The sequence below is a fragment of the Silene latifolia genome, chromosome 1, assembly GCF_048544455.1.
Source record: "Silene latifolia isolate original U9 population chromosome 1, ASM4854445v1, whole genome shotgun sequence".
Classification (NCBI taxonomy): Eukaryota; Viridiplantae; Streptophyta; class Magnoliopsida; order Caryophyllales; family Caryophyllaceae; genus Silene; species Silene latifolia.
The window spans coordinates 17583952-17609966 of record NC_133526.1 but is presented as its reverse complement, the minus strand read 5'-3'; the positions used below and the strand labels follow the sequence as shown (position 1 = coordinate 17609966).

The following is a 26015-nucleotide window of genomic DNA, read 5'->3' as shown; positions in this document are numbered from 1 at the left end:
ATAACTTAACAACTAAGGTAAACTCTAAAACTAAATCAGAGAAACTTAAAGAAAACAGAAAGCACAGAAACTTTGAGCAACAAGAAGATGGAAACAACTACTACAACCAACCAACCAAACCACACCAACCCAACCACACCACCTCCGCCAAACGCTCGATCACAGCGGAACAAAACAGACACCACCAAACAACAGCCCCAACAGAAAAAGAAAAGAAGCTTTCAAAGGAGAAAACGACACCACCCCCAAAGACGAAGACTTAAAACCCATGTCCCGTCAAGCCAACTTTGGCCAACTATAAAGCTTTATGGAAACTTTAAATAAACAGATAAGGAAAAGGAGGCGAACCGAAATATGGACAGCAAAGCAGCCCATGAAAAAGATAGAAAAATAACGCATCACTCCAAAGAACAGATGGAGTGAGAACCGTTCCGTCTGCTTAATCGAACCTTGTTCCGAAGATTATCCAACATCTGTTTCATAACGCAGCTGCGAAAAACAATTAAAAACGAGATTTGAAATACAAACCTTCAAACCAACCCCAGAAAACGATGAAGAAGAGCAAAGATCCGAACTTTTATATGGAATTTGATAAAAAGCCGTTTGCAGAAATCTGGGGAAAAACTGATTAAAAGAGGATGAAATATGATCGGACACGACATAGAATTTGAAAGACAGATTTAAATGGGGGTTTCTTTGATTTGGAGAAATTGTTTAACTGTTGAAGCAACGGAAATAGGATGAAACAAGCCATGAGCGAGCGTTTAAGGCCTCCGGAGAGTAATCGAAGGAAGACTACATCTCCGGCGGCGCCGAAGGGGCTTAAGGGAGGTGAAGGAGGAAGGCGGCGGTAGCAGATCAAGGGTTACTTAATTGGGGGGAAAGGTAAAGAGAGGAGAGAGGAGAGAGCGTTTTGGCCCTTATAATGGATTATCTACACTTGACTTGTAGTTAATTCATGAGATGATGGTTTAAAGAAGTGTTTTCGGTAATCATCGAGTTACGGGCAGCAATGTATAACAGGTTCCGGTAAAAGGAGTGTGATTCTGAGGTTGTAAGCCCTAACGGAGAAAACACATACAGTAATTCTTACATCCGATATGGTGTCACTTAAAGTTGAAATAGACAGTATCCCTCGCTCGAACACTTGTAAGCCTTTAGTATGGGCAAATACCCACCCTTCACTCACAATCCAGAAGGCCTAGAAACGAATTAAGAACATATTTGAAGAACAATCCAATTAATTTTGTAACCAAACATGAACAAAAGACCAGAAAACTACTCCGTATGTCTTTTAGGGCATATTCATAATCGACACCAAAAAAAAACAATGCGGGTCTTAGCATTGTCGAGTCCCCATCTCGATGAAGAACGTGGGTGCCTTAATGTTATTGACAAGATTTTGCTAAAGGAGTTATTTTAGAAAACTGAAGATTATAAATGATTAAATTATTAATTTACTCTATTTTTAATTATGTCTTCTTTCAAGTTTTATGTTCTTTCTTCTTCTACAAATCCCTCCACTAAAACAAAAGTTGAACAAAAACATACTCTATTTTCTTTCCTATTTTCTTAAACGGATTATTCAGGTTTTCTTCCCTTTTCTTATTTTAGAAACTTTTAATCTTATTTTATTCATCACTCCCTCCGATCACCAAAACTCCACCCAACTCTTTTGCTCCTATTTGATTTTTTTCCTTAATGTTTGGTCTCACAATTCCTTATTTAATTCATAATTATTCACCCTTCTCTCCTATCACCAAACCCCACTCAACCTTTTTACTCTTGTTTTATTAATTTCCTTAAATCTTGTGCCCACAAACAAGGGGAAGAAAATAAAGACAGGCAGGAGTAATTTTTTTCATTTTAGGGTCCGTTTGGATACAATTTTAGGAGGGGAGGGGGAGTGAGGGGAGGTGAAGGGAGGCCAATACAATATTGCGAGTGAGAGATTATGAACCCGATACTTTGTAGTTTGTACTATAGGTATTATTACTCCGTATTACTTTGTCAAAAAGGCATGCATCTACACTTGGTCGTTGACATTCAATCATAATAATACGAGTTTAATATTAAATGGAACGGAGGAAGTTGTCTGTGAGAGTTAATGGACTGCACGTTATGAAGCGTGCCCTTCCACTCACAATACAACTAGAGATCATAGAGATACTTATTTCCCAACTACTTAGACCTACATACCATAATTCTTTTATTCATCTATAGGAACACAAATTTAAGTCTTGGATCAATTTAAAGGTAGCTACAAAACATGGCAACGGTAACAGTGACGATGACGATGATAATGGTGATTTTAGGATGCAGCCTCCTCCTAATCAAAGGAACATTAGGAGCAATGAATGAAAATGAAGTTATACATATTGGTGGTAAGGTTATGTGTCAGGATTGCTCTCAAGGCTGGAATGATTGGGTTCAAGGTTCCAACCCTATCAAAGGTACGTCCACTAATATATTGTAATAGTCTATATATTGTACTGGTCTTGCGCCTCATTTAACACCAACAATTATTTGGTGGGATAATAACCCCTTGTTTCGCCACGAGAAGGGTGACATGGGTCCAGTCACGACAATAGGGAACGTGCATCCCCTTGATGCTGACGGGACTGAACCAATAAGTACCATATTTCATGACTTTACCAGCTAAGCAATAAAAGTTGTGAGAAATGAAAATTTAGTTAAAATTTTCGATATTTTTAAGGTTACCCTATTATATTACTGGCTTGCTAAATTATTAAATTTCAAATCTTGATTTCTTCCGACAGGTAGTACAGTATCAGTAACATGCTTAGACGAGAGGAAAAGAGTAGTATGCTATAAAAGCGACAAAACCGACGAGGATGGAGAATTCAGCATGGTGATGGAGAAGATGGTGCATGGGAAGAAGCTCAACCCCAAGAACTGCATTGTGAGATTAGTGTCATCTCCTGATCCTTCATGCAACGTTGCGACGAATTTCGCTCAAGGAAAGACAGGGGTAAAGTTAAGGCAACCTTCAGTTGTGTATAGAGACATAACCAAGTATAGACTTGGTCCTTTTTATTACACCACCCCTGCTTGTGCTTGCTCTGATGATGATATTTCCCAATAGGGTGTCTTAAACCTTAAAACGGAGCAAATAGATACCAAATCACATGACAAGTTGTCTGGGAACTGCCGAAAGTTTTGTCTTTATTAGCACCATGTGGTAATATTTGGATCCGTTTTAAAGATGAAAACGGATACTTCGTTTTAAGCAAGACTTACTGGATACTACTAGTGATGATGTATTTTGTGTTTTTGTGAAATATGTTTGTGCCTAATTGATATTATGAAAGTCTGAAAAACAATTTGTAATTATCATATCTTTATTTATGTCTACTTATACTCTATGCACATCGATTCGGAAAGGGTTTAGCCTAGTGGACAGTGGTTGAGACGGATCGAGTTCATGTAAATGATAGGTCTCGCCTATGTAATCATTTTTTCTTTTTGTTTTGAACTATACGGTTTAGTCTAGATTCAGATACAAGCTGGATAGGGTTACAACTTACAAGGGTAGTCGAGACTCGAGAAGACTCTCTTCTAGAGCGACTCATATAATCCAGTAACTCGATAGACTCCGCTTTCCCGGCAACCTTGAACGATCAAATAGTTTTTTTTTTTTTTTGGTACATAACGATCAAATAGTTAAAACACAATTTTTTGACGGCATTATGGTTTGGATTATTGAAATCGAACCCAAATCAACAAGTGCATCTACAATATTTTACACTGTAAATTCGAGGTTACTGATTCATTTATTTCCTAATGTAACAACTAAAATGACGCTATTCAAATCTGACTTCTTGTTATTGTTATCACTCCTCCTGATAGCCATCAAACCACGTATACCAAATTTGTTGAGAAAAAAGATTGTACATCGGATGTTCTACATCACACTTAATGAATTTTTGAGTTTTTGTGTATTTTTTTTTAGTTTTATAAAGTTTATAAACTATATTTTAGTTTTATAACTTCAAAAATCAAAATTTTCTGAGCTTATATGTAATTCTTTTGAGTTATAATGTAACTTTTTGAGATTAATGTTGAAGTAAATGAACTCAAAAACTTTATGATAAAACACAAAATCTTAAAATTAAAACTCAAAAACTTTATTTTAATGCTCAAAAACTATACCATCTGATGTACTACATCAGATGTATAATCCACTTACTAAAATTTGTTTCCCTTATTTTTATGATTTGGGTAATTTGAAAGTTTTTGACTTTCGATTACTGTTCACATCCGTGAGGATGTTATAGATCGATTTCGATTGACCTAATTTCCTTTCCTTATAAAAAAAATAAAATAAAATAAAAAACCACGTATACCAAATAAGCCACGTAAAAGTAAAAAATTACTGCCTCCGTCCCAGTCATTTATTGTCCTTTGGTTTTGGCACAAAAATCAAGGAAAGAAAATAAGGTTAATTACTAAATGACAAGTGAACCAAATTAAGTGTGAATGATCAAATTGCTCATCAAATTCACTCTTAAAATAGAAAGGACAACAATTGACTGAGACACCTCAAAATAAAATAGGACAATAAATGACCGAGACAGGAAGAGTAATATCAATTGAAAAGATGCATGAAAAGGGAAAAGGGAAAAGCCAAACTTCTAGGTAGAAAATCATTAACCTTGAGAAGTTGATACATAGTAGGGCTAACGATATTTCACTTCTACGTAGAATGAGACACTAATTAACTATATGCTACATAAACTATATTTGGATGACATTATTAAATTAAACTCACACCCACACATTCACACTTGACTTACATAGTAGAGCTTAAAAAACCTAATAATTGTAACATCGTTACGATGATATTGACTTCATTCCACTAAATTTTGTAATACTCCTCAAATTAAAATCGGAAATTAAAATTTGAAAAGTTTAAAAAATCGAGTGAAATAGAAGGAGTATGACGACAAAAAATCGCCACTAGAAAACACGGTTAGAAAAATCATATCTTAATCATTTATATTGGAAACTGTATATTCAGTGTCCATTTACGGCTTTGAAACCTTATCGGAACCCTTCAATCCAGGCTTAGATGGACTTCCATTAAAACCACCTCCACCAGATCCATACCCATATCCACTACTGCCGCCTCCAGACCCGTACCCATATCCTGATCCAGAACCAGATCCTGATCCTGATCCAGACCCAAACCCGTACCCAAAACCCCTAGCAAACCCTGTAGGGGTACGGCTTGAACCATAACCCCACCCCCAACCACTCCTAGACCCAGACCCCCACCCCCAACCATAGTCCCAGTTCGGGCCATGAGCCGAGCCCGTCGCCCCATCATTATTCCCTTGATTATTGTTATTGTTAGCTATTGGAGTTGCCTTCAACTTTGCACCCATAGATAAGGTGGAAAATAATATGAGCATGGAGATTACTAGAGTGAAAGTCACACTCACCTTACAGTTATGCATTTTGAAGACTTTTTTTAAGTATTTGTGTGTTATAGATTGTGTTAAGAAATTTATAATGATAAATGTAAAGATGTCATGATAGTTATATATATAGTGGAGATTTATATCATGAGATTGTTGTAGGAAATGGATATTTTTTTTTTCGGTTTCTCAAGCTTGTGGACCAGTTGTATGTGAGTTCATCATGATTTACTTTGACATGCACTACACCACCAAGGTCTAAGGTTAATAATGCATGAACGCGTTTATTGTTAAAAAAAATCAAAATAAATAATAACAATAATAATTAGTATTATTAGGGTTAACATGAATAGTGACCAAAAAAGGGACAACATGACTAGTGAGTAGTGAGTAGTGACTAGTGAGTCAAGTGACGAAATTCACCATATCAATTGCATTTTTATTATTGTTTCCGAGATTATTTTTTTATCATTAACGTAACTATTTTTATGTAATTTTTTAATTAATAATTTTTAAATAAAATTATTTTACTTCTTATTGTAAAACCAAGTCACATTTACTTAAATATCTCTATTATAATAACTTCTACCTGTCACTACTTTTCTATAATAAGGGTATCAAGATCTTTTGATACATAATTTTACAATACTTTATTATAAAACCGTATTGTAAAACCTTTTTATAGGAGACTTAATCTAATAGTTTTATTATTTTCACGGTAGAAAAAATATGGATTAAAGTCGACATTGCTTACCTATACAAATTAAATAAGGAGTATATAATTAAATAAAATGGAGTTACGGATTAAAATTTATTTTTGACTTCGTATAAAGCATCTAACTATGTTTTACTAATTAAATTGTTTGAATTTTTATTTTATGGGTATTTGGTAAATTGCATATTGGAATTTTTGTTGCTTTTGACATGTTTAACCAATCAACGTGCCGTCCAATTTTGGTATTTGGACAATATATTTTGGGTTAATATATGTTGTTTTACAACATACTACTTACCCTTACATATTGTTTGGCATATTTTATTTTATTTTTAAACAAAAGATAATTTACTTCTTCATTTTATGAAGATATATATTAATCTATTACTCATACTAATTTGCTAATCACCAAAACACTTTAATTTGTTAAACAGAGAATTAATAGACATTAGAACAACATATTTTAATTAACAAAATTAGTTAAAGTATTTGATAATTAGCAAACTAAGATAAATATATGGATTATTATTTTTCTTTGTAAAATAAAGTAAACTTTCGTATTTTTAAAATATGTCAACTATTATGTTGGGGTTAACAACATGTTGTAAAACAGCATATTGATCCTAAATATGGCGGTTCAATTGTTGTTTACCAAATACTAAAATTGACATATTGATAGGCCAAACATGCTAAAAGCTTGAATATACTAAAAAAATCTTCCAATATGTTGTTTACCAAGCACCCTTTTTGGCTCTCTTTGACAAACAACAAAAGCATATTTATATAGCCGATAACGTTAGTTGAATACAGTTAACAGATTTTAGCATGTAGCAACTTTGAATATTATATTAAATTACCTGAATTAAGAAATGTGTTTAGTAATTATCAAATTACATGACAATTAGATTACTTTCATGTATAAATTGAATAAATTGTTACAATACGTGGCATATTCAAAAATAGTAGATTCCACTAATATGCTATCAGAATATGTTGTTTACCAAATATATGAAATTAGGAGATTAGAATATGTTGGTCACCTTCTAATAACACAACAACAACATTACCTTAGTGCCTCAATAGCTCCCGCAAATTGCGGAATACTAAGGGAGTCGGATGTATGCAACCTTACCCTTGTGTTAACAACAACAAAAAGGTTGTTTCCGAATGTAACACCCCGGCCCAACCCTTGGTCGGGAGCGGTCCCTCACGCTAGCTCGTCCGGCTGTGTACATGGTGCACACATCAACACGGGTCCTTTCCAGTGCATTTTGTCCTCACTCATGCGCATCCCGAGAACCTTCCCAAAAGGTCACCCATCCTAAAATTACTCTAAGCCAAACACGCTTAACTGTGGAGTTCTTTTGCATGGATAATCAGAAAAGAAAGTGCACTTTGTTAATACGAGTAGTACTTTTAATCTCTTTAAGTACTAGTCAGATTTGAAGTCTATTAATAGATCTTTTCAAGGAGGTAACGCATCTGAATAATGTCTTCGGTTCAATAGAGTATTACACTGAATGACCCAAAATGACCATTGCCTCAAGAACTTTTGCGGTCAATTTAATGATCATATGGATTTGAAACTTGAGTTGAACTTAAAAATAACGTCGACTGCATAATATCTACTTTGCATAAACTTACTAAGAACAGTGAAAAGAGGACAATGATTTTTTTTCTATACTATGGGCAGTCCATGACATGCACAGAATGCACCCATATGTAAAATATGTATGGTAATCAGTAACAACATTAGTGCGGCTACTTTACGGTTAGGATGAGGACTAGAGCACATAACTACTCGATGATCCACATATTATATGTGCCGACCACAATTAAAGTGTCGCACTCTCATTTGGTCTTCGTTATCCGGTTAGGCCACCCCAAAAAAAACTAGATTAATAATCAAACTACACTCTTAGGTGTATTAGACCAGCTCGGTCCGGGTTAAGATCGATGGATCATGATATTTCCGATTTTGATTTGTTATTACAGTTTAATAGGTCGAGTCGTGTTTGGTTCAGGTTATTATCATTAATGAATATTTTTTCTATAATTAGAGTGATGTTAGTTTGTACAATCTATCTTGAGTTTCATATAATGTTTCAAGTTGATATTAATACGAGTATATAAGCAAATCATTGTGGATTGTCAATATTATCTCTTATCGGTTTTTACTCAAGTTGGGATAGGCAAAATTCATTATCATTTTATTATATTATACTCCGTTTGACCCAAACCAAAGGTAACAGTTATCTGAAATGGACGAACCAAACCAAAGCTAACATACTATAAATTGCATGTTTTTGGACAATATAATCCTTATACCCTCCTCATATTTACACAAATGTCATCACGTGGCCCACTCACCAACCCCTTAATTAACTCACCTAAACCCATTTAAGTAGGTTATCTACCTTCTCCTTCCAACCTTCTCTTCTACCTTCTCCTCTCACAACCGATTAAAATATCGTTTATTTTGCTTCTTCTACTTGTCTTGTGACCCCACTCGATATATATTAATAAAATTAGTTGTGAGAGGGCGATGGGAGAAGGTTGGAAAGAATGCCGGAAAGAGAAGGTTGGTAGCACCCCTCTTTAATTATAACCATTACCCATGTGGCCCACTCACCAATCTTTCCTTTGCCCCTCCTTTTTACCTTTTTTTTTTAAATAATCCATTTTTCACCATGTTACCTTTCTGGGTTGGGGGAATATTAAGATTTGTTCCAAAATGTCAATTTCATATCAAGTTGAGGATATTCTTGTTTTTGTGGCAACAGAGCACAGTAATAAATAAATGGAGTGGAGGATATACTGATGAGCATCTAATCTTGAGGAAATTAAAGAATATCCAACAAAACTTTATAGGCATGCATCATCTCTTTTAGTAGGAGCCATTTTCCTTGTACAGCCTTCCTTTTTTAGCAAGGGAGTGAAACTATAGTTTTCACTAGATGAGGCCTGAATGGCTGATGATCGAGCTAGGAATATGATTACGTTTCTTATCACTCACATCAAGTTTGAGATCAATCATATCATATTTGGAAGAATTGGAACCCGCCTGTTGTAGCAGGGCGCCTTTTTTGTTTCACAATAACACCTAGACGATTATCCCTACCCTCAATAGCTTACAAGTTAACATCCATCCCTAGTTGTGTAGGGTTTCCTTTCGATTTCTTCCCTATAACCGTTACCTGCATTCGCGCAAGTGTGTCCATACCCTCCAAACTTACCTGACAAGAAATCAATTCTCACGAACAAACACAACTCAAAGTTACAATAAACTAGAGTTTAACCGTGTAGCCATTACCTGAATTGTAGTTTCCTTTCGATTTCTACTCCTTTTTTTTGGAAAGGAATAGAAACTAGATTTTTCACTTAGATGAATTGGGTTTGGTTTGATCTTGTATGGCTGATTATCAAAGTTTTCCGGGTCAAGTCATGTCTAGTTTCCGTAATTATCGAGTTAGAAATACGATTACTTTTCTTATTATTCACTTCAAGTTTGTTTCACAATAAGACCTAGACGATTATCTGTATGGCTCTACCCTCAATAGCTTACAAGTTTACATCCATCCCTAGTTGGGTACAGTTTCCTTCCGATTTCTTCCTTGTAGCCATTACCTGAATTCGCGCAAGTGTATCCACACCCTCCAAACTTGCTTGACAAAGAATCCATTCCCGTGAACAAACACAACTCGAAGTTACAATTAAGCCCCACAATTTTGAAATCCATAGATATTTTAGGAGTCTAGAGGCCAAGTAGTGACCGGGACCATGTCACCTGAGCCACACATGGCCGAACTCAGCAAACACTTCACTTGGTTTAAACACAGCACACAGCACTATTTTCAGAGTATTGGGAGACCATGATTACTGGTTCGCAGGTTGGTGGACAATATTAACCAAACTTAACTTTTTTCCTTCACAACTTGTCCATTAATTGTGCCTTTGATTGTCTAAGATATTTTCGAATTATAATCATCAACTACTTGATCTTCTTCATCATGGATGGACCACCACTCCATGACAGTTATGTTAGTTTATTTCTCTGTACCATTGATGTTTCATTGACTTTAGTTTATTTGAGCCGTTATAAGTTTAAGACGGGTATGAGTGTATGGCCGTCTTAAACAAGATTCTATAACCTTTGAGTTCTTCAAATGCAAGTGGAGATCCCCATACGACATAATATTTGTCGTATTTATTTTACCAAGATAATTAAACTTTAATCTTCATGCTTGACAAATACTAGGTGCAAATAAATCTTCATCAATAGCCAAAATTGAAAGTAGAACAAGAGGTGCAATTGTGGACATGGAGGGAAATGAAAAGACGATGAAATTCTCGCATTTAATTCGAACAAAGGAGGTATTGAAACTCGGTTCAAATCTATAGTTGTCAAATGGGCGAGTTACAAGCCTTACTAAAAACCGTAACTGTGTATTCTTAAGCAGGAAACTGCTTCCAACAAAGCAGGAGCATATATAGAGAAACACTAATCGTACTCGAGTTCATCAGGTGTCACTGGGCGCTTGAGGGGGATAACGGACTTCTTCTCAACATCTTGTGATAACGCTTTTCTCATATCTGAAACCAGATTAACACCAGAGGAATAATGAATGTTTAAGTTCGTATAAATTTGGATATTCTGAGGGGTATTCAACTACAGCTAAACTTGAGAAATTACCTAATCCATCTTCTTCTCCAGAATAGTAGCGAAGTACTCTCCGGTAAACCACATAGCCAAGCTGAGAAAACAAGTGTGTCAAAAATAATACGATAGTTGCACATACATAGACTTCATGCACAAGGTAATTATGATGCTAACGGGTTCCAAACACAAAGCACGAGATCAATACTCGGTGACTTTTCCGGCCAACCTTGCATCAAAGTAGGAACATCGAGGGTCTAGCTATTGTACTTATTTTTACGATTCATCATAGACGATTGAAAAACTGAGGAAACATATTAATTTAAAGATAGTCTCAATAAGGAGACATCGTGTATGCATCAATGCTGGTGATTGTTCATCCCCCACCAAACTGAATAGGCTCTGAAGATGAATCATTACTTCTCTAAGTGAAATGCGACTCTACCTTGTTCCCCATCCCCCCTACTACTAAGAGAATAAAATTCTCAAGTAGTTTTCCCGCCTAACTTACACTACTCTTTGTTGGGCCAATCTAAGTTGGGCCGTCGACTTTTAATAAATCAAATTTGCTTTGTGTCAAGTCTAACGTATGATTTAAATCAAGTGAAAACTTATACATGGAAACAAATGTATGCTTTGACTTTTCGAATAAATGCAATCCTATACATGGAAACAACCTCTCAAATTATGCAATCTTTACAATATTATCCCGAAAATATGCAATCACAATCAATTACCCCCTAATATATTATGCAATTTTACAACATATCAATTGCACTCTCGAATTATGAAATCTTTATTTTAGTAATATGGAGTATTTTTTAAATAATGTATAACAATTTTTATGCATTTTCTTATAAGAAATAGAAAGTGAAAATGTTAGTTTTAATAATTTGTAAATTGTCTTTTTAGACGCGTAGTATATTATTTTTACCAGTTTTCTTAATAAGGCTAATAGGTTTTTTTAACTAGATTTTACATCTAACTTAATTTCATAAATTAGTTCCCCTTATCGATTTAACATTATAGTGTTATTATTAATAGTAAACTTTCTTTTCTATCTACTTACTATTATTATATTTAGTATATTATAACATTAAATTAAAAGTAGCTTTAATTTATGCAAATAATTTTATTAAAAGTTCCTCTTTATAAATTTCATCTTAAAAATACCGTGCTATAGCACGGGAACTACACTAGTTTGAACTAAGCACAGTTCAGCCACATAAACCACAGAACCAAGGGGACCCTCACTACAATAGGACACTTACCGTCTTTTATCCCATGTGGACCAAAGTATCAAACTATTTATGAAATCCTAATTTTATGATTACAATGAAAACACTTTGTCTGATTGAGAACTGAAACTTTGATTTGATAATGTATCCAATGAACTTGTGTTATTAAATTGACAATGATAAGCTATTTATACTAATAGCTTTAACCGACTTACTTATAGTCTGTTATATGATGTCTAACTAACTTACTGCTGACATCATCAATTACATCACGCCAACTAACTCCTAAATAACTGCTATTTATGTCAATATTATTCATATCCCAATAAATTTAGACTTGGCATCGCTCTTATACATTAAGACTCAGCAAATCTTATTCTAATCAAAGCTTTCTAGTAAATCAAAGTTGAGGATGACTTGGTCCAATCCCAGAATTAGTCAATAACAGCTACTTCAATTCCTAAAATATGTCCGGACTTAACTAGGCAACACATCTCTGTCATCGTGATGAGTTACAAAGGAGCCATGACGGATGATGCATTGAACACAATGAGCAAACGGGATTCAACACAACATAACATCGATCCAAAACAAAAAGACATAATTGCGTAGAATAAGAAGCTACAAACAACAAAAGCCTTGGACGCAAAAGAGTGTGCATAGAGTAACAGGTGTCATGATTGATTTTTTTTTTCACAATTCAAATACGAGAATAATTAAGGCCGTTAATAATGCACACACATGCTTTGAGCATTGTGTAACACGCCCCATATAATGCAAAATCTACATATAAACCATGAAGATCAAAGTAAACCAAGATATAATTAAGTGGAAGAACCTGTACCTTCTCATACATTTTTATCGCAGGTATATTGGAAGCACGGACAAAAAGGTCAACAAAGTAGGCTTTATCACTGCAAAGTAAAGTCGATTGTGTCAACATGGATAAAATGAACTGAATAGCACATCATATTTCCATTGATTTTAACAAAGCGATAACAATGGCATTGCAAAAGCAATGAATGACAATGTGCAAATTTAAGCCTACGCAGTGGCAACTCGGGCCACTGAGCTCCCCATTCATAGTTTCATACTAGCACCTCCTGCAGTTAGATCATGACCAATTACTATTTTGCATTAGTTACTCATTACAGGACGCGTGATTACGTGATAGACAATACTCAGACACAGACATGTTTTTGACGCATGGCCGCGTCCCGCGTGCACACCTTTCGAATGGTCTAACCTCTAAACTCCATGTTGCCATTTTTAATGCCTTACCAAAAAAAACATGTTCACATATCCATGCAAGAAATCACTATCCAAATAGAAACCTTTTAAATTTTTGGATAAGATCAAACTTCATTGAATTTTGGGATAAGATCAAATTTCACTGAAGAATTTAGTTCAACGTTATAGAACCTCATGGCCAAAGGAAAATGAACCCAAAGCCTGTTTTCCATCTAGTAAGTGTGTGACGGGAATAGCCTAATAGCCTAATGAGAGTCCGAGAGAGAAAACAGTGAATACTATGTCGTACATACAAAATAAATAGAGTATAGACACCGCAGAATACTATTCAAGAGCTTTACAAATGCTTTGTACAGTAGGGGTTATTACTGATTACGTATAGCTTATCATATTTGAGTTTGTGCAAAAGAAATGAAGCACAAGCATAACGAACATTGCTTGCTACGCAATAATTTAATCTAAAAAACTGAGGTGAAGAGAATGGTGACAAGCCTTGCAATTGTTTGTTTAGCACAAAGAAAAAACAAGAGGATTAGATAATGTTCACTACATATTTTGCAATTTAAAAAAAGGCATCCATAGGCCAAAATCAGTCATCAAACAAATCAATATGATGATGTCATCAAAAGAAGATGTGGACTAATTAGTCCGACTCCAAGTCTCCAAAAAGTTAAGATATAGTCTAGCTGTAAGATACTTACATCTTATCACTGAATTCTTCCAGTATATTCATCAGCTTTTTTGCTAACTGCTGCCGGCGGTACTCTGGTGCAACAGTCACTGCTGTGACATGGCCATGCCAAGACTCGCCCTGACCTTCCACTTTTCCCATAACTATAACAGGATGGTAGAGAATTACATATAGTTTTTCACGATATCAATGAAAAATACAAATAAAGATGAAAGAACTGGAAGTTCCATAGACCAATGAGCTATTTGAATGTAGGGAACTTTAGCGAATACCTACTGGCTAATTGGTAAATTTTGTGCTATAAATCAGTTTTGGAAGTACCTACTGGCCAATTGGTAAGTTTTTTTGTTATGAATCAGTTTTGGAAATACTTGAGCAATAGAAAATATTCAATGCTGACGATTGAACACTCCTTCCCAACATTAGCCTGATAGAGCATGACAAGCAATGCAAGAATACAACACATATAACATAACCCTAAACGACCTTAGAACTCTATCACAAATTCACGAGTTGTCATATAAGAATACTCATCTTATCAGTACACGAAAGTCAGAAATGGACTAAAAAAAAATAACCATTATAGTGATGCCTCCTCATTTTCAGGCTTTGTAAGAATTAAGTGTGATTATAAGAGATTTATGTCAGTTACGATAAGCAATGCATAAAACTTGTAACTATCACTCAACTTTCAATTATAGGTCATCCTTTGACATTATCAAAACTTTGGGTCAGCAATCACCAATCACCTAGATGTAATAATCCATAACCTTAAGTCACCTAGGCATTAGTTTCCACCACACTAAAATGTAACAACTTATATACTAGATGAATTCATGACTATATGAATTCATGGTTTGGTTAGTACAAGACGGTGCTTAGAAAGCAATTATATTGTATTTCCTATTGAGCACAAATGTGCAAGTATCCCATTAAGGAGTCACTTGGATTGTGGATAGTGTTACAAAGGTAATGAAGCTCAAAACAATACAGAAAATGAGGACAAAGATGGAGGTAAAAGGAAGAATAAGAAGTGAGGAAAGGAGGATGAAGGATGGTGGAGGAATTGTTACCGTCCGTCATATGAAGGTGATACATTGCCTTACAAAGGAGGTGGGTTACTATTAGTCTATAACCCTCTTAATGGAGTTATTATTAGTCTATCTTCACCCCTTTTCCATCCACCACCAACACATCCTCCTACTTTCCTTTGTATTTTTCCTGTATTACCCACTTAACAAGCAAGCCTTAAGAGGCACTGAAAACAAATATTAGTGCTCATAAAACACTGTTTTACGCGCTTTGTCTTATACTCTTATAGTCTTATTAACTGGAGTGTTGTTCCATCAAGTTGCAAAATTCTAGGTTCTTGCATTACAAATCTTGTGTTTCACTATGTGATTTGGTAATGTTACCAAAGTTGTCTGTTGCAATTTAATAATGTCTATTTTCACTTGAGAACCCCACGAAATGGCGGAGGCAAAGGTTAATAACAAAAACAAACCAATACAAAATTACTAATGCGAACAGAGGGTCATATGCAGCCAATTGTGCTGAAAGAGCAAACGAGTTTCTGGACCAAATTAAATACGTCAAATAGTAAGTACAGACAAAAATGAAAGTAACGAATGAAAAGAAAGTACATACTGTAGCCCATAACTTGATTGCCAGGACCCTCTGCAACATGGAAATAATCTGGCCATCGAGCCAAATATGTCATGTAGAACGACATGTTGAACTGCTCTAGTTGAATACATCAGAAAAAGAAACAAGGACAAGGACAAGCAAACACACGAAAAACGCACAATGGTTAAACTGTGTTAAATCTTAAAGCAGCTACGCAAAATAAAAAAGAGACAAGCAACGAACAAGTGCTTACAGTTTCAGTGAGATGATCCAGATTAACATTAGCAAAGCGGAGAAGATCATTGCAGCAAAATTTACGTATCGTTGTCATAACTCCACTTAAAACAGACCAATTTCTTGCACGTACACTGGCAACTTAACAGCTTGAATCCTCTATTTCTTCTAGCACATGAAACACGCTTCTCATCAGAAGAAAACCATAATGTTTCAACATAAAAATAAGGCACTTATGCCTGCCTAGTTTGGATACAGTAGAGAGCTGTGACAGAGGATGGGAATTGGAACGAATTCCCTAGTTCAGGCAACAACGTGTTGAGAAAGGGACGAAAAGGACATGAAAGAAAAGAAAACGAAAAGGTCTCTTCTCCGAAATTAACGATATAAGCTGATAGATCCAATGAAAATATGAAAATATCCTTTGCAAGAATCATTTCCCGTGTTTCACTCACTTGATTTGAATTATGTCCCTTCTACTCTCCCAGTCCCTAAGCTAGAGATAATAGGGTTTCAAAAATTGCGAAAATCACAAAAGCTTGCAGAAATCAAATTGAATAATGCCAGAGGCAGTTCAAGAGTTTACTTTTCGGCCTCATCAAGGTCCATCTTACTCGAGTTCCATGACGTTTCAGTACAACACCTGCAGCCAAAGTCCTTCCTCGGTTCCACGCTATCACTTTCCTTTCTCCTATCTAAACACCTGCGGGCCTCTATTCTAATACCCTCTCATCTCCCCACCCCCACCCCCTCCCTCCCCTCCTCGACCACGATACGGAAAGCAGTTAATCCACTTCATCCGGCAAATAACTAATGCCTTGAGAATCACTACAAATATTTCTTGTATCGAAACAGCGCAGCCTCTTCTATAATACCCTTTCATCTACCTCAACCATGATCCAAACCCCCGCTTCACCCGATAATTACTAGAAACTAGGTTTAAAGCCGGTGCACAGCTCAATTAATTTCAATTATTTTATACTACCAATCCCGAAAATTATTATTGCTAATATACTAACTAAAATTGAAAATTAGAAATTAAAAACCTGATATTCAACTCAAATAATTGTGTTTCCAAGCATACCTTTATTGCAAGAAAGAAAAACAAGATAACAATTGAGCAAAGAAACAAAAAACAAGGTAAAATAAGGAGAGAGGAAAGAGAGAAGAAATACATGAAAATAGTGTTGAATCGAGATGAGGGGATGTGGAGGTGTTTAGCTGTAGCAAATCGAGCTTCAATGGCGGACGACCCTCAAGAATGAGAGAAAGTGCGAAGAGGAAAACTGGGTGAGAGTCTTGAGAGATGCAAAATTGTTTTATCAGTACTTTCTAGGCGATACGTTGAAGCCCGGAAGGGTGAACCATTTGATCGATGCCGCCTAGACCTGGCAAACCGCTCAATCGAGTTAAGTCTAAGACTGTTCAATTCGAATTGGATTATTTTCAAATTTGTGATAATTTGAGTATGTTATTGTCAAGTTAGTAGACCTGGTAAACGGATTGGGTCGTGTCGGGTTCGTGTTCGAGTCACATATAAATGGGTCACGAACCTTTCAACTCAAACCCGGCCCATTTAAATCTCGTGTCGTGTTTGTGTCGACCCACTTACATAAATGGGTCATCGGGCCTCAACCATAACCTATTAATTTCGTGTCGGGTTCGTGTCGTGTTTTCGTGTTATGTCTATATTTGGAAAGTGTAAATATTTATGTGATGGAGGATCAAGAAAAATTAGGATTAATTTAGTAAATTGGTCATTTGTGCCGAGTTCGTGTCTAGAGAGCTCAACTCAAACCCGACCCAATTAAATATCGTGTCGTGTTCGTGTCGACCCACATACATAAATGGGTCAATAAGCCTCGACCTAAACCCGTTAATTTCGTGTCAGGTTCGTGTCGTGTTTATCGGGTCGTGTCATTTTTTGTCGACTCTACAAGTTAGCAGTGTTAAAGCCGTGTAAACTGCACGAATATGTTGGTTTAGATTTTATTATTATAAGAATTGTTAATAATTAACATTAAGTTTTACATTAATTAATTAAGAGTAAATTATCAATAACTCCCTTTTAAAATACACTTTTTAAAATTTACTCCCTTTTAAAAAAAAGTTTAAAAATTACACCCTGAATAATGCAAAAAGTTTCTTTGTTGGGTTTCCTTCCGTAAGCCTTTGTTTCGATTTTTCATTTTTCCCGTTTTTGTACATTTTGGAGGCCCAATTGGTTTTATTTTGTTGTCGTTATTTTCTCCTTTTCTGCTTTTGGGTTGGTTATGACTTATGAGAACTAACCGGTTTTGAATTTCCGCTTTCATTTTAAAATTTGCTTGTATCTTTATCGATGAAACCAACACAAAATAACGGTCGTTCTTCATTTTTGCTCTCTCTATTGTTAGTCCCGTTTTTTGCCTGAGCTGTAGATCTCGCCAAGGTTAAATTGTCGTCATTCAGATCCTTTGGTCAACCGTTTTATGCTCTTCCCCGCCATCCCCAGTTTAGATCATGGTATTTGTTGAGATGCATGAATAATTAATTAAAAGTTGAATACATTAATAATTTTGTATGCAATTATGTCAAAATTTATGAATTCCAATTTATAACGACCAATAATTCATGAGACTTCTATATTATAAAATTGGTTTTAATAGTGCTATTTAATTTGCTCCAAAGTTTAAATTGTAATAAACAAAGAGAAATCTTACCCCTTTTATAAAAGTGTGAGGGAGTAGTTACTATTCACTAATGAATAGTAACTTGGAGAATGAATAGTAGCTACTAAGTGGGTTGGGCAATTGGTTGTCATGCGGGTTTGGATATTTCAGTATAAATTGGGGTGTGATTGCTTGGGGATTGCATTTGGGCTTGTGGGGTTTCGACTGCATTTGGGCCTTATTTACAGCCACCATTTCATTTCATTTCATTCATCAGTACCATACTGATCATGTTTGCTTGGTTTTTCCTTTGTCCACTCTTCCATTCTCAACCCCTCATATCTCTTCCTTACTCTCTATACCCTTCCTCCTACTGATTCATCATCTCCCATCATCCATCATCTGCATTTTCTTTCACCATCACCTTCGTTCTTCATCTTTGTTTCTCAAACGACCAACAACAACATACCTTTTCGTTTTACTTGGAGGTAAGTCGTCTTTATTTCTCTCATTTTTTAAAAATTTTGTAACCCTAACTTTTATGGGTTTCGACAAATTGACAAAAAACGGGGTGATCATTTTGTGGAGTTTTGTTTTGTTTATGTTTGCTTTGAGTGATGATCGTAAGCGTAACTACATCAAATATGCCTCAAATCTTCTTCTATCTTGTTTGATTTTTATTTTATTAATTTGGGTATGAAATCTTCAATCTTCAAAAGGAAATTAAAAACGAGGTAATGTCTATGGCGGGTTCCAGTTGGAAATCGTAAATAAAGTTGTTTAATTCTGATGGGATATTTTCAACTACAGTATTTGCTATGTCTTTCAGCAGAAAATGGTGGAGGAGATGGTCAACTTTGGAAAAATACAAATGAGTTCAACCTAATTGAGATTTTATGTGTTCTTGCTTTTTTTAAAAGGTGTAAAAAGAACGTATGATATTTACTGTCTGAGTTGCCTTATTTAATTACAAGTTATTATTTTGTTTCTGATTGTTGTTGTTATTGTTGTTGTTGTTGTTGTTGTTGTTGTTGTTGTTGTTGTTGTTGTTGTTGTTGTTGTTGTTGTTGTTGTTGTTGTTGTTGTTGTTATTAAGCTCTAATAGACAATGCTGATCATATAATCAGTATGTCTCCTTCCTTCTCACTTCTCCATGTTATCTTAAACCCCAATCCATTTTCTCTTCTTTTTTTTAAAGTTCTTGTTTCGATCTAAATTCCATTTGAATGTGTGCTCAGTGACCGTTTGGTGCACTATATTATACTCCAGACGGTTAATTCGAGAAGGAATTCAGGGCTGAACAACATGAACATTCCATTGTCTAAAATGAGGTTCACATGATTGCTCTAACTTGGGATTGATATATTTAGAGTAGGTATTTGTCACTTTATCGCTAACAGTTGTTAATTCGTGATTTTCTGGAGGCCATGAGTGATCTTGCTGATATCTTGAGAAAAGCAAAGTCCTATTTGCCACATATTGTACTTGTGAGTGAGCTGTTGACCCTTATTTATCTTTCTTCTTTCACATGTATGGTTTAACTGACTTTCTCCATTTTTGTTTTTTGGGTGTTTATCATGGATTTATGGTTTATTGTCATTAGATGGGGGCGTTTATCATGAATACTTTGGTTTTAAGTTTTGGTACTATATGTTAGAATTCGGTAATGAATTTGGTATTTTGCTTGTTAATTTCAGTTCATCCGGGTGGTTCCTGTCTTCGATTTACCTCGGAGACAAGGGCGAGAGGCTATCGACGAAGTTTCTTCCCTTTCTTTCTGACCTGAGTTCTCTAGGGCGCTGGGACTGGGTCACTGCTGGTTTTGCGGTCCTCATCCGCTTCATGAGGGCCATGGTTCGTCCGGAGTTGATGGAGAAGGGGACTTCTCCTGGCGCTGTCGGACCTGGACTACTGTTGGAGGTATGAACCTTCCTTTAGACCAAAGTAAATTCCTTTCTTTATTGAATCACGAAAGATCGTCATTGATTATTCTGTTTTACAGGCATAGGTGTATTCTTATTTCCCGAGTCTCGCGCCCAAGAGGACAGAGCCGCTGGAGAAGGCCTATCCCGTGGTGAGGGATTGGGTGATGTGCCGGACGAAGAGCAAGCGCTCTTCTCACAATGTCTAGCGGCGGGATGTGAACGCCCTTCAGCAGAGCAGCGTGAGTATCCCACTCGTATTCATTTATATTTCTTATCCTTTACTTCCACTTGATCATAGGAATGATCTTTGCCTTATCTTGTCGCAGTGGGTGCCCAGACCTTGGGCGGAGTACGCTGGAGCGCCTCCTTTTGTCGCTGAGGTCCTTCGACCTAGGAGCCCGAGTCATTTCTTTGTTGTGGACGTCGATGGGTCTGTGTGGTATTTGGGCGAGCGTTTGGCTCGTCGGTGCTCTCGGGCGCGTTGACGGTTCCCATTGACCCTCCGAGGACGATGTTCAGGGAGCCTACCGAGGCTGAGAGGGAGGCGGACCTGGCTGGTGCCAGTGGCGACGACCTTCTTCTACCTGGCGAGGACTACTCAGCATTCCTTTACGGGAGGTTGGCGTACTGGCCAGTAGTGGTGAGTATCCTTTATTTTTCTTGTTTTGATTTCGGGAATTACGATGAAAGATCATCGATTAATGAGAGCTATTTGTCCTTTCAGGAGGTTGAGGCGGCGGGCATCGAGCCCCCAGTGTACCCCGAGACCCTTGAGTACACTGACGCGACTGGGAGGACGACGATCTCCGAGTTGCGTGACTTTGACGTAGCTGTGACGGATGCTGGCCTAGACGACTGGCAGCATCTGATTCGGAGGGTGAGCCTCCAGCTTATTTACTTTTCGTGTAAGAACACATTTGATTGAACTTGTTCACTTTACTGAGACTTTCTTTTGAAATGCAGGTCGCGCCATCTCGGTTCGTGGCACTATGGAGGGTGGCCAACCGGCTACGAGCTACCGCCATCGAGGCACTCGTCGGTGGTCGAGGTCGTCAGGTATGAACCTCATTTGATTTCTTTTGATTTTTGATTTTCAGTTTTGTTTGAACTGATTGACATGAGCCAATTTCTTGTTGTCTACAGGCTGGTCGTGAGCTGGAGCGAGAGTTGGCCCAGTCTCGGGAGGAGACAGCTCGCTTGTCGAGGGAGCTCGAGTTAGGCCAAGAAACATCAAAGAAGGAGACTTAGTACTCAAATCGGTTAGAGCTCTTTTACCTGTCGACCCAAGGGGAAAATTCAAACCTAATTGGGCCGGACCATATCTAGTCAAATCCATACTCCCAGGGGGTGCGGTTAGAATCACAGACCTAGATGGGAATGAGTTTTCAAACCCCACAAACCTTGACCAACTGAAACGATACTATGCCTAGAATAGGACAAAAACGCGCCTCGCATAAACCCATGTGTCGCTCTTGTGGCACTAAATAAACGGCCCCTGGCCAAGCTGAAATAAGCTAAGTGTCACTATGCTCTTGCATTTTGACAAGATTGTCATCCTCGTATCATCAAATAAACTAAATTCGCACCTTGAGAACAAGCAAAAGCTCATGCTTATTTTCTATGTTCATTACAAGCTCTTGCTTCGAACAATTATTCTTTTACATTTACTCGAACTACGCGCAAGGGTTTGATTTCGCTTTTTTAAGTGAATACGTAGGCAATCCTTCACAGGATTCAACCCGTTATACCTAAAATGTAAATAGAAGGACATTTGCATTACATTTGAAATTCGACAAGAATAATAAAAGAAAATCACAGCGGTTTCTTAACCATTCAACCTTTTTTATATTCCATTCGCTTTCTAATAATAATAGTACGTTACATAATAAAAATAGAATAGGCTAGGATTCTAAAAATCCCTCCTTTTTATTACAACAATAATAATAATAATCAAATAATAAATAAGGACTCGGGCTATTCCTCCATCTTCCCCTTGCCCTTGTCATTCTTGTCATATTTCTTGTCACGACCTCGAGCCGGACGCTCTTGCACCACTTCAGACCTAATCACCAACGGTCTTTCTCGAGGCCTGACTCTTCCATTCTTGCCAACCACCATCTCTGCGACAAGAGTAGTCTTTGATTTCTTTGAAGGACGAATGACCTGAAGCCCGGCTTCTTCTTCTCCCTCTGTCAGATGCTTCTCCTTCTCTTTCTCTCCCTCGCGCACCTTGTAGTCAACAGGCTCGCGTTTCCTCAGTCTTTCGCGTTCTTCCGAAGTTGCAGCCTTTCTCCACCTCAGATAGGAATCCGACACCCACAAAGCATTGGCGGAGAAACTCAAAAACCACATGTTCCTTTGGGCCCATTTGATGGCCCACTCTCTTCGGCTCTCGGTGGTAAGCACTACAGCAGTCTGCGGAACGGTATCAAGCCTCGGGATAGTCGCCCACCCCAACTTGCCTCATCAATCTTTAGGAAAGATGCATACCATGAACTCCAATCCCGGAATGCGCACGGACCTAGTGGGATCCAAAGAAGACACTTCAGTGACAGACTTGAGGTGCCACCACGGTACAACCCACCTAATCAACGGGCCATCATCATTCTTCAGCTTGTTCTTCCAATAGTCGCAGACCCGGGTGAAGTCCACCATGTACAACCGCGTCCTCATCGCAATCATACGGGAATGATAGGAAAGTGCATGAACTGGGGGCTCGAGCAGTCGGAGCCGTTCCATAAGCCAAACCTACCAAAAGCAAGTATTAGACACCGAAAAAAAAAAAAAAAAAAAAAAAAAAAAAAAAAACGAAAAGGAAAAGGAAAGAAAAAAAAGAAAAGAGGTGTCTTTTACCTGCAAAATGACGGGACTCCCCAAAAGTGGCAAATCGCGGTTGGATTTCCTATTATCCAAACCCAAGATAATCTCTCCTAAGCATAAGCAAGCTGGGCTCCTGCGCAGCTCCATTTGCTCAATAAGACCCAAAAGACGGGGATCACCTCGCAAACCTTCATCAACGTGTCCATGGAAGACATACACATGCAGCAAACAAAAGCCAAATGCTCTCTTCCTAGCAACATAAGAGACAGTGGGGTCAGCCCTGTTGATGAATCGGTCTACAAAGTCCAGCATTCTCACGCCTTTCGGGGTAACTAAGCGATCCACCTCGAGTCTAGTCAATCCGAGCAGGTCTCGGAATTTGCTCTTGTACCCTTGTGAAGCGGAAGGAATGGCAGGTAAATGCTCGAGGTCCCACCCACCAATAGCAGCAATTTCTTCCGGAAAAGGACAAATATCACCACCTGGGAACGCGAAAACATGATAATTCGGGTCCCAATAGTCAAGGCAAGCATCCAAGAACGGTTTTACAACCTTAATGAGTTTCAAACTCAATAGAGACCCAAGGTTATAAGCACCCATGTCGTGCTTCTCAATATTCGAGAATTCATTAGTCCATTCCTTCAAGCGGATCTCCAAAGTATTCATGATGACAATTTTCTCTTGAAAATTTAATTTGGGAGTTTTTGTGTAGATTAACGGAGAAGAGACGGAAGAATTATATGATGTAAGGCTTCGTCGACGCTTCTATTTATACTAATTGCTGTTTCCAAAAATCCGCCAGAAAAGACCGGCTTAGGAACAGGCGCAGTGCCTGCTGCGCCTATTCAAAGGGACGCAGCTCATGCTGCGCCTCCTCCCCAGGCTCACTTTCTGCGATTTCCGCGTTTGGATCTTTCCTAATTCTATAACGAATAATTTCCTATTCCTACGGGATTTTATTTTGGTAAATACGAGCAGTTTACCATGTTTCAAGTTTCCTAAATTCGCGGGCACGCATTTCGAGGCGACGTCGACACCTTCGCCATTTTTATCGCACTTATTTCTTCTTTTTATTATTATTTTAATTCATTTATTTATTCTTAGGAAATAAATTTCATTTTTTTTAGGAAGTAAATTTCATTTTTAGGAAATAATTTTCTTTTGTTTTCATTTTTTAACAAATTTCAACATTTTCATTTCTACACTTGTAGATTTCTCTTTTTTCTTTTTTTTTAGGGGGTAACCCTCCCTACCGTCCGGTCATTTCCGGCAAATTTTTTGCATTTTTGTGTCCTTTTGAGTCTAATTTTTTTTGCGCTAATTAAGACCATATGTGTATAAAATGTATGTTTTGGTGTGATTTCCATGTAAATTTCGGCAGCATGACGGCGTAAACCGTTGTCTACCAAACCTGTTCAAAAACTAACGTGCAGGTACAAGCAACACAACCCAGCAGCAAAGGCACTCAGGCCATCATATACACAAATGTACAAGCAAACTGGGGGCTTGCGCCCCGAACCAAGTCCAAAGTCCAAGCAAACTGGGGGCTCGCGCCCCAAACAAGTCCAAAAACATTCAAAGTCAAATGTCCAAAATGTACAAGTCTACAAAACTACGCAGAACTACTGCTGGGCACCCTCCAACTCAGCAACCCTCGCCGTAAGAGCAACAATCTCGGCGTCCCGACACTCGAGCTCCCTCGACAAGCGAGCTGTCTCCTCCCGAGACTGGGTCAACTCTCGCTCCAGCTCACGACCAGCCTGTAGACAACAAGAAATTGGCTTATGTCAATCAGTTCAAACAAAACTGAAAATCAAAAATCAAAAGAAATCAAATGAGGTTCATACCTGACGACCTCGACCACCGACGAGTGCCTCGATGGCGGTAGCTCGTAGCCGGTTGGCCACCCTCCATAGTGCCACGAACCGAGATGGCGCGACTCGCATTTCAAAAGAAATTCTCGATAAAGTGAACAAGTTCAATCAAATGTGTTCTTACACGAAAGGTATATAAGCCGGAGGCTCACCCTCGAATCGATCCGCCACTCGTCTAGGCCAAAGATCCGTCACGCTACGTCAAAGTCACGCAACTCGGAGATCGTCGTCCTCCCAGTCGCGTTAGTGTACTCAAGGGTCTCGGGGTACACTGGGGGCTCGATGCCCGCCGCCTCAACCTCCTGCAAAGACAAATAGCTCACATTAATCGATGATCTTTCGTCGTAGTTCCCAAAATCAAATCAAAGAAAAGTAAAGGATACTCACCACTACTGGCCAGTACGCCAACCTCCCGTAAAGGAACGCTGAGTAGTCCTCGCCAGCGAGAAGAAGGTCGTCGCCATCGGCACCCGGCCAGTCCGCCTCCCTCTCGGCCTCGGTAGGCTCCCGAACATCGTCCTCGGAGGGTCAATGAGAACCGTCAACGCGCCCCGAGAGCACTGACGAGCCAAACGCTCGCCCAAATACCACACAGGACCCATCGACGTCCACAACAGCAGCCGACTCGGGCTCCTAGGTCGAAGGACCTCAGCGACAAAAGGAGGCGCTCCAGCGTACTCCGCCCAAGGTCTGGGCACCCACTGCGACAAGATAAGGCAAAGATCATTCCTATGATCAAGTGGAAGCAAAGGATAAGAAATATAAATGAATACGAGTGGAATACTCACATTTGCTCGGTGAAGGGCGTTCACATCCCGCCGGTAGACATTGTGAGAAGAGCGCTTGCTCTTCGTCCAAGACATCACCCAATCCCTCACCACGGGATAGGCCT

General features: G+C 37.9%; 3 protein-coding genes across 5 annotated transcripts; 1 reads left to right on the top strand and 2 right to left on the bottom strand.

Moving 5' to 3' along the window:
- Positions 1–2166: 2166 nt before the first annotated feature.
- LOC141600272 (proline-rich protein 1) lies at positions 2167–3372 on the top strand. The gene is made up of 2 exons (XM_074420471.1): positions 2167–2453; positions 2781–3372. Exons 1-2 carry the CDS (start codon positions 2270–2272, stop codon positions 3104–3106), a joined length of 510 nt encoding a protein of 169 aa, XP_074276572.1. The 5' UTR covers positions 2167–2269; the 3' UTR covers positions 3107–3372.
- Positions 3373–4653: 1281 nt separating this feature from the next.
- LOC141600263 (uncharacterized) lies at positions 4654–5607 on the bottom strand. The gene has a single exon (XM_074420460.1). The coding sequence runs from the start codon at positions 5478–5480 to the stop codon at positions 5049–5051; it is 432 nt and encodes a 143-aa protein (XP_074276561.1). The 5' UTR covers positions 5481–5607; the 3' UTR covers positions 4654–5048.
- A 4876-nt stretch (positions 5608–10483) lies between these two features.
- LOC141600244 (N-terminal acetyltransferase B complex catalytic subunit NAA20) lies at positions 10484–17452 on the bottom strand. 3 transcript variants are annotated; one of them, XM_074420448.1, is made up of 7 exons: positions 17029–17452; positions 15873–16012; positions 15641–15731; positions 14004–14136; positions 12896–12965; positions 10850–10910; positions 10484–10749 (listed from the first exon to the last, which is right to left on the bottom strand). In XM_074420448.1, exons 2-7 carry the CDS (start codon positions 15948–15950, stop codon positions 10658–10660), a joined length of 525 nt encoding a protein of 174 aa, XP_074276549.1. In that variant the 5' UTR covers positions 15951–16012; positions 17029–17452; the 3' UTR covers positions 10484–10657. The 3 variants fall into 3 exon arrangements, with proteins under 3 accessions (XP_074276549.1, XP_074276536.1, XP_074276543.1); XM_074420435.1 differs by having other exon boundaries at positions 15873–16021; positions 17029–17224; XM_074420442.1 differs by having other exon boundaries at positions 15873–16018; positions 17029–17153.
- Between the last annotated feature and the right edge of the window lie 8563 nt (positions 17453–26015).

Excerpts from the sequence above, each read along its gene's own strand:
- LOC141600272 (XM_074420471.1), top strand. The coding sequence starts at position 2,270 with ATGGCAACGGTAACAGTGACGATGACGATGATAATGGTGATTTTAGGA. Across the intron at positions 2,454-2,780 it reads AGGTTCCAACCCTATCAAAG|GTAGTACAGTATCAGTAACA; the intron begins GTACGTCCACTA and ends TTCTTCCGACAG.
- LOC141600263 (XM_074420460.1), bottom strand. The coding sequence starts at position 5,480 with ATGCATAACTGTAAGGTGAGTGTGACTTTCACTCTAGTAATCTCCATG.
- LOC141600244 (XM_074420448.1), bottom strand. The coding sequence starts at position 15,950 with ATGACAACGATACGTAAATTTTGCTGCAATGATCTTCTCCGCTTTGCT. Across the intron at positions 15,732-15,872 it reads TGGATCATCTCACTGAAACT|TTCAACATGTCGTTCTACAT; the intron begins GTAAGCACTTGT and ends CAACTAGAGCAG. Across the intron at positions 10,750-10,849 it reads TGGAGAAGAAGATGGATTAG|ATATGAGAAAAGCGTTATCA; the intron begins GTAATTTCTCAA and ends ATCTGGTTTCAG.